The following is a 9192-nucleotide window of genomic DNA, read 5'->3' on the forward strand; positions in this document are numbered from 1 at the left end:
TTGTCTATTTAAAGTCCCACAGTTGACAGTGCATGTCAGAGCAAAAACCAAACCATGAGGTTGAAGGAATTGTCCATAGAGCTCCGAGACAGGACTGTGTCGAGGCACAGATCTGGGGAAGGGTACCAAAAATGTTATGCAGCATTGAAGGTCCCCAAGAACATGGCCTCCATCAATCTTAAATGGTTCCTCTGTGAAGATGGGAGAACCTTCCAGAAGGACAACCATCTCTGCAGCACTCCACCAATCAGGCTTTTATGGTAGAGTGGCCAGATGGAAGCCACTCCTCAGTAAAAGGCACATGACAGCCCGCTTGGAGTTTGCCAAAAGGCACCTAAAGGACTCTCAGACCATGTGAAACAAGATTCTCTGGTCTGATGAAACCAAGATTGAACACTTTGGCCTGAATGCCAAGCATCACATCTGGAAGAAACCTGTCACCATCCCTACAGTGAAGCATGGTTGTGGCAGCATCATGCTGTGGGGATGTTTTTCAGCGGCAGGGACTTGGAGACTAGTCAGGATCGAGGGAAAGATGAACGGAGCAAAGTACAAAAAGATCCTTGATGAAAACCTGCTCCAGTGCGCTCAGGACCTTCCAACAGAACAACGACCCTAAGCACACATCCTAGACAACACAGGAGTGGCTTTGGGACAAGTCTCTGAATGTCCTTGTGTGGCCCAGCCAGAGCCTGGACTTGAACCCGATCGAACATCTCTGGAGAGAACTGAAAATAGCTATGCAGCTACGCTCCCCATCCAACCTGACAGAGCTTGAGAGGATCTGCAGAGAAGAATGGGAGAAACTCCCCAAGCTTGTAGTGTCATACCCAAGATGACTCAAGTCTGTTGAAGCACCTTAGGCAGGGATTACAAAGTACTGAGTGAAGGGTCTGAATACTTATGTAAATATGATATCAGTTTTTTTTGTAATATATTTACCAACATTTCCAAAAACCAGTTTTTGCTTTGTCATTATGGGGTACTGTGTGTAGATTGATGAGGGGAAACAAACAATTTAATACATTTTAGAATAAGGTTGTAACGTAACAAAATGTGGAAAAAGTCAAGGGTTCTGAATACTTTTCGAATGCACTGTACTTAAGCAATAAGGCCTGAGGTGGTGTGGTATGGTATATGGCCAATATACCAGGGCCAGGGCTGTTCTTATGCGCAAGCAGAGTGCCTGAATACAGCCCTTAGCCGTGGTATATTGGCAATATACCACAAACCCCTGATGTCCCTTATTGCTATTATAAACTGGTTACCAAGGTACTGTAATTAGAGCATTAAAAATACAAACCCGCGATATAGTCTGATATACCACGGCTTTCAGCCAATCAGCAATCAGGGCTCGAACCCCCCAGTTTATAATAAGGATATTTATAAGGGAGCTTGTAGAGGATTCCTTTGCATTACAGTGAATAACCATAATTCAAATGTTAGGTCATCGTTTTACATAGTCTGTGTCAAGTATACTTCTGCAATCTGCTCTGATAACTTTTTCATATCTTGCTGCATGACTCATAAACTTTTAGCATTAATTGTACAATCATATTTTCAGCTACAGAGAACACAGTACCTTTCCAGAGGGAAAAACACATCTCAACTGTACTGTTTTCCAATAGCAACTAAACAACAACTTATTACTAGAGTTAAGTTGCACCTTAGACTATTACAGGACCAATTCCATGTGTTTCCCGATGGGAAAATACATTCTGGAAAAATGAATCTTTATTTAAATAATCCCTCAGTAGAACCAATATTGAGCATACCATCTTTCTACCCCTCACTGAGTATGAGTTTTAGAGGCTCTCCAGTGCTTTGGCAGTACAGTGGCAAGTGGGAAGATGTTCAAGGAGGCCTATTTAATTGGATTCTGTAATTGGAGGAAAGTTCCCCATTGATAATAGGTCCAAACTTGTTTATCTATGTAGTGGGTGGCTGTGGGTCCCTTCAGACCGTTGGAGAGCTCCTAGAGCTGAACTAATCCAAACCCAAATGAGTGTCTGTGGACTACAGAGGCGGCAAACAGGTCTGGCACGTTATTATCAGCCCAGTCGTTAATTAGGAAATAAATGACAAATACTCTTGGGGGCACTTTGAAGAGTTTGACCAAGTCTTTCTGTTGGATATAATTTAGGCCCAAGAGGTCGAGTACATTCAACATTAAAATGACCCTACTGTTAAATTAGCTGAAAAATCAAGGTGTTTTCTTACATTTCAGTCAGCAAAACATAAGCCAAAAATAGGACAACTAAATAGATGTGCAACATTTACTTTGAGATCAAATAGATTATACAAATCTATTGTAAATTGCCTATGAAGAGCAACATGTGGAAATGATGGTTTATGGTCCTCTAGTCATTATCAATGACTTCTGCCATCATGGGCCTGTTAAGCCCTCTTAGCATGGACAGTCCAGCGAAGCAGATTGTTGCAGCTGAGCTGGATCCGCATGTGTGATGATCACTCCCAACTCCTATTCGTCACAGAATGGTGTGAGAGCTATTGGACAACTGGAGGACATGTAATACCAAAGATATCCAGAGGAGTCATTTGTGAGAGAAGGATGAGATTATCTTGTGATAGTTTTTAATAAGAGAGAGCTGTTGGAGGGGGAAAAAATGAAAAAAATAAGTGTTCTTTGACCTTGCTGTCAATCACTTATCTGAAGCTGAAGCGGTCTCATGTGGAAGTAGACCATTTAAAGGCAAAATGCACTGACAAGTTGAATGGTAGATGTTTCATAGGGAGGCTATGGGGGGAGGTTGAGATACAGAGCAAGTCTTAACTGCCAATGTTACGTAACACATCAAGTGAGAAAAATAGTAAGGAATATCCAAACAGGCTCTTTGTCTTTCAGAGGATTTCAAAGTAGATCTGTAAGAGCTGGATGACTTTGTTTAATGAGTTGGAAATAATGTTGGGAGTTTCCTAACTCGTATAACAAGGAGAAAGAACGTTTTCCCATTCAAATTTAGAAACTTGACAATTTGTGGGAAAAAAATTGATTTTAAATATTTTTAAATAAAGAAGTAATAGCCAAATGACATGATTCCCTATGACTCCAGATACTGTTTCAGGTTCTAACAATTCCAAGACAGGCCCATGCTTCACAATTCACATAAGTGATTAAATAGCAATTCACATTTTCTCCCGGTTTTCACCACTTCTCCATTGTAATTCAGCAGTCTCGTATTACTACTCGTCCTGTCGAATACTAGACTTGTAGACTGACTGACACTATACAGCCCTGCCTTGGCCTCAGGTTGTTTTCCGAGTGTGCTTGTGCCATCAGCATGATGAGTGCATGTATCTGTCCTCTCCTGTACTGTCTGGCTGCTCTGAGGGAGACTAACTTATTTAGGAATATCCTCTGGTGAAGCGAGCAATGGATATTTCCACCATTGCCTAGCCTATAAAGAGAGACTTGTATAGTTGCCACTGTGCTCTGGGAGAAGTCTTGGGCCCCCATAAACTCATTATATAAATCAATTCCTCAGAATTCTCTGTAAATCATTATGTAACATGTATTGCATGGCGTTGCCCATTTGTTTTTCTTTTTCATATGGTTTTTATGTGTAAATTGTGTATTGTATGACATTTACTAAATGTATGAGGAATTGTAAATAAACCTTTGATGTAGACTTTCTGGTGATATTATGTCCTGATTTGATATGTATTAATGATCGCGCTGGAAACATATTTTATTTGGAAAAAAGTCATCAGCAAAAGGACATATTCCATTTTACTGTAGTACTAAGACATGACGTACCGTGAGATTAAATTGAAATAAAACACAAAATGAAGGGATAACTTAGTTTGCATAATTCATAACATCCACATCAATAACAAGACAGTCATAACAATGAATATAAAATGGTATGAAAAACCATATAAGCAGTTTAATGACAGGCATATACATTTGAAACAGTAGCAAAAAAACTAAACATAGAGCTTTGCATATGAGAGACAAACATTATGTAAAAGCCTACATTGCAAAGTTCTGACATCAACGATGGGTCCTCTAATGTCTAAGGACAATTTGTGAATGCAATCCAATACAATAAACAGATTATTCGGAAATGTCTGGATCCACAAAATGTGAAAACCACTCTTGGACTGTGCACGCCAGACCCAGTAGAAGGTGATTGTTCTACCAAAACACACAATGGCTGCATCTCAATTGTCAGTGAATATTACCCCTCAGGTGATGAATAATTAAACACGAGGCACAGGTCCTATGCATACAGCACTTGACACCAATGGAAATATTATTGTAAAAAGTCACACAACAGGGGAGGCTATGCGGGAAAACTAGAATGGCAAGCCACACTTTTACTGACACCTTTTTGGCAATCTCTGTAATGTCAGAGTGAGAACATGTAGTGGATAGAAGATGTAGTGAATGTTGTTGCCAGTGTAGGCGAAGAGGAGGCATAAAAAACACAAGTAGCTACAATAACACATTTCTCTTGACTGAATAGTGCATTTCAGTCCTGAGTCTGCTCTGAAGCCTGTTGACCAGTCTTCCCTTTGCCATTGCGTCAGTAGGGAAGAACACGTCTGTGCATCGGCCAAAGGGGAAATGCTGACAGGGCTTTAATAAATACTTATTACTGGACCATAACCAGTAATAATTACAGGACCCTTCATGTGTGTTCCCTTGGATCTCAGCTAGGTACTACAAACGGCAGGCACCAGTTTAGGTGGATGTCATATAGCTGAGCTGTGGTTTCTATTCTCTCTCTGGGCTACTGCAGGGATCACTTTATTCCATTCAAAACCTCACCACTCAGCAACATGGATAGATGTTTTACTGTGGCTGTAACTTTACAGTAGCTATTAATAGCTTCAATTATCATTCACCGGAGGTGAACCAAATGCATTGACGGAATGTATGTGAGGTCAGATACTGGGCAGTGTTTAGGCTGTTGTTATATGTTCGCTGTTAAACGGTTGAGGTAAAATAATGAAAAGCTTTGCATATAAGGGCATTTCAAATTTGGGACCATGTTTTGAACCTCAATTACATCACATCAGTTCCAGTAATTATACTCTTGCACCTTACAGTAATGCATTTTAAAGGTGTGAAGATGGGCTGTTGACACTTCTCTACTAAAATGATCTATATTCCCAGTAGTCCCTAAAGCACCAGTCAGATATACATATTGGACATATCATTTAGAACATACAATATTTGTAAACCTCCACAGATTTCATAAGAGCCAGTTACAGTGAGGATTTGTGATATATTGAGGGAGGGAAGAATGAAAATGTACTTAAGTTGAGCAGTGGCTAATACATAATGTCTGTTGAATGTCTGATCGGTTATCAAGATCAGCAGTGGCCCTTCAACCTCTTCTCTATTTCACTGCCAGCGGATGGCTAACGTCCCAGTGTCTCCGACAACAAAAACCTCAAACAAAAAGATGATGTCATATCTCTTCCCTTCAGACGATCCTCTTGATAATGACCCAGAGTACAACATTGCCAGATCCGAGTGGAAAAAGGTCTGTGATGATCATATAAGGCAAGGAATGCCTCAGATGGCTTGGGTTTGTCGAATAAATCTCAAAGAATTGCCAGGATCGCTACAGGCCATTCCATATGGATTGCCCAGGATTGCTACAGGCCATTCCATATGGATTGCCCAGGCTTACAACAGGTTTTAGGTAGCAGTTCAGCTCTTCTTGCTGGATGGGAAGGTCTGTAATGAGAGAGGGCTTGCGTGCTTCACATACACACTGCCATCCTCCAATTTGACTTTGTACACTTGTTGCTAAAACAGATAAACACATAAAACAAGGACATGTGACGGCTGGAAAAATTGAAAACAAACAAAACACCTTGACTGTGAGCTTTACCATGAGCAGAGAGCACACTCAGGGCAGAACGTGCCACAACACTCAATATTGCTGTCACACTTGCTAGTGTAGCCTGGGCCAATTTTGTTTTCCACACACTGCACTGATTAGGAATACACATTTTGAAATGTTGATCAAGTCAACACAAGAACATATCAACACAGAGCTACTGGCGTTTTAAAAGGCAACAGACATGCAGTCAGACCACCACTGTGAGTGGTTCCAACATCCAAGAAACCCCCAAACAGCTCATCTGACAGCTATGTTAACTTTGGACACTGGATCATTACCCCCATTGTAATTGTAACAACTTAATTTATAACATTCACAGGCAATTTGATCCTTGTTTTTTCTCCTGCATGGAATTATAAAGACAAAAAAAATTGCTTGTATTTCCAAAAATTAATTGACATGAAGGGGTGGTGAGAAATTGATTGAAAAAGTGACGTCCCTTTTGAAACATTATAGGAAACGCAGAACTTTGCCTCCCTCCTTGAATGAATCATTGACCAGGATGGTGACCGTGAAAATCTCTCCGTCACCACTTTCTCCTATCCATTCATGGGGCGGCAGGGTAGCCTAGTGGTTAGAGCGTTGGACTAGTAACTAGTAGACTAGTAACCGAAAGGTTGCAAGTTCGTAATCCCCGAATCCTCGTTCTGCCCTTGAACAGGCAGTTAACCCACTGTTCCTAGGCCGTCATTGAAAATAAGAATTTGTTCTTAACTGACTTGCCTAGTTAAATAAAGGTTAAATAAAAAAATTAAAATGCCAACTGAATTTCAAGGAGGGAGGGAAGGGAGACTATTGTTGTCATGGATCGTGTGCCATATAATAGGCTAAGCAAATAGGCTGCAGATCTTGGTCAAGGCTTAGAGAAGTTTGCAACTGCGGTGAAGTTTGTTTCATTTTTAGTTTAATTGCATAGCATTCTGGGTTTGTAGAAGTGTAGGTTGGTTTATTGGTTTGTCTATATTAGTTGGTAGACTCACCTGTAAACCAGTCCCTGATTGTCCTGTCCTGAGGTTAAAGTCATAGTCATGCCAGGGGCAGAAGACCTGCAGAAGACCATCTGCATCCTCAATGTCTCCATCGCACAGCGGACCACCTGTCAAAGACAGCACACTACATGAATAACAGTTTCCTCTGGAAATCGATTCATGTGATCTGATGTCATACTTCATTTCGTTGAAGAGCAATATTATCAAAGAGAGTTTAACTCCAGAAATGTTGACATTACTGGAAAGAAGGCGAGTTGAAATGCAATACAGTATAACATCTACATGCAGTCTACTTGTTTTGTCTGGCCTTTTGATACACTCATTTAACTCATTCCATAACATAAATCATGCTTATGAGTGAGCACTTGCCTTCCATGAATTTTTCGACTCTTTCAGTATCCTTACCATTTTATACCCAAAATGAATGTACCAGTTTTAATCTATTTCCTACGAAAACAGTTTATTCGTGTTTTTGTTATTCATAGCTTCAAAAAAGTATGATATACATATGGCTAGTGATTTCTATAGAATTTCAGCGCATTGTGTCTAGCCTGTAGCCCTGAGATATAGCGAGTGGAACGTAAAGTGAGGCATATGTGGTTACCCGAGTGAGCGCAGCGAGCATCCATGGCGAAGAATTCCCCTTTCACGTAGAACAGGCAAACATCGGAGCCGTAGCCGAGGGAGGAGTGCATCAAACGGCACTGCTTCTTGGAAAGCTCAGAGGCTGGGCCTATTAGCCTCCATGAAACGCTACTCGCACTTTCCTCTTCATTCTCAGACGCCATTTAAATAAATTGGGAATATCCGTTATTTGCGCTACTCGTTATAAAGTCCCTTTACCGCCTACTGACTGCGCATTTTAGAATTGACTGTTTTATGTGAGAATATTCAATAACATAAAACTAACTGGCATCGGGATCCGGTAGTCTTGTCATGTCATCCGCGTTCATCAGAACATTAGAACAGCCTATGATTTCAAGACGCAGGTCAAGCGATTGGCCAGAGATGACAGATTATTTTTAATTGGGTCAACTGAATGTCAGGTTATTTATTTTTTGCACACCTGTTTAGTAAGCCTAATACATGTTTAAAAAAGGCATTCGATTTTAATCAGACTGCCATAGGTTACCATATGTTTTGTGCAAAACAGTATTTAAATGTTTTATTTTTGGGGGCTTCTGGGGGTCGGGCCCCCCATATATAGCGTATGATAGCAAAATATGTAGAATTGCAGGACATTTGCTTTAAAATGCCAAATTTCTCTTTCAGCCTCATGGTAAATGTGTAGAATAGCAGGAATTTAGCATGATGTGAGCTATAAAACAGATTTTTTTTTATCTCTGACCAATGACTAAAAGTGTAGAATTGCAGGAAATTAGCTTTAAAACTGCAACATTTTCTCATAACCTCATGACAAAATGTGTAGAAGCTGCAATCTCATGGTATCATGTTTCAGGTAAAACCCAGATGCAGACAACGTCGAAGTAACACCAGATTATTAATCGAACAGGAGCAGGCAAAAGGCAGGTCCAAGGCAGGCAGGCTCAGGGTCAGGGCAGGCAAAGGTCAGTAATCCAGAAAGGTGGGGCAAAGGTACAGGACGGCAGGCACGCTCAGGGTCAGGGCAGGCACGCTCAGGGTCAGGGCAGGCACGCTCAGGGTCAGGGCAGGCACGCTCAGGGTCAGAGCAGGCAGAATGGTCAACACCGGGAAAACTAGGAAACAGGAACAATCGAGAGACAGGAGCAGAGGGGAAAACGCTGGTAAGATTGACGAAACAAAAGAACTGGCAACAGACAAACAGAGAACACAGGTATAAATACACAGGGGAAAATGGGGAAGATGGGCAACACCTGGAGGGGGGTGGAGACAATCACAAAGACAAGTGAAACAGATCAGGGTATGACACCTGGACTTCCTGACGGGCCGCCCCCCAGGTGGCGAAGGTAGAAACAACACCTCCACTACGCTGATCCTCAACAGAAGAACCCCACAAGGGTGTGTGCTCAGCCCCCTCCTGTACTCCCTGTTCACCCATGACAGCGTGGCCACACATGCCTCCAACTCACTCATCAAGTTTGCAGACGACACAACAGTAGTAGGCCTGATTACCAAGCAGACAACAGTAGTAGCCCTGATTACCAAGCAGACGACACAACAGTAGTAGGCCTGATTACCAACAATGACGAGACAGCCTACAGGGAGGAGGTGAGGGCTCTGGCGGAGTGGTGCCAGGAAAATAACCTCTCCCTCAACGTCAACAAAACGAAGGAGCTGATCGTGGACTTCAGGAGACAGTAGAGGGAACACGCCTCCAT

At 41.7% G+C, this 9192-nt stretch overlaps 1 protein-coding gene across 1 annotated transcript; it reads right to left on the reverse strand.

Moving 5' to 3' along the window:
• Positions 1 to 5686: 5686 nt before the first annotated feature.
• Positions 5687 to 7802, reverse strand: si:ch211-212d10.2 (uncharacterized protein LOC557710 homolog). Its single transcript, XM_039001867.1, has 3 exons — positions 7476 to 7802; positions 6863 to 6978; positions 5687 to 5785 (listed from the first exon to the last, which is right to left on the reverse strand). The coding sequence occupies exons 1-3, from the start codon at positions 7657 to 7659 to the stop codon at positions 5687 to 5689; spliced, it is 399 nt and encodes a 132-aa protein (XP_038857795.1). The 5' UTR covers positions 7660 to 7802.
• Between the last annotated feature and the right edge of the window lie 1390 nt (positions 7803 to 9192).

The sequence above is a fragment of the Salvelinus namaycush genome, chromosome 10, assembly GCF_016432855.1.
Source record: "Salvelinus namaycush isolate Seneca chromosome 10, SaNama_1.0, whole genome shotgun sequence".
In the NCBI taxonomy this organism is placed as follows: domain Eukaryota; kingdom Metazoa; phylum Chordata; class Actinopteri; order Salmoniformes; family Salmonidae; genus Salvelinus; species Salvelinus namaycush.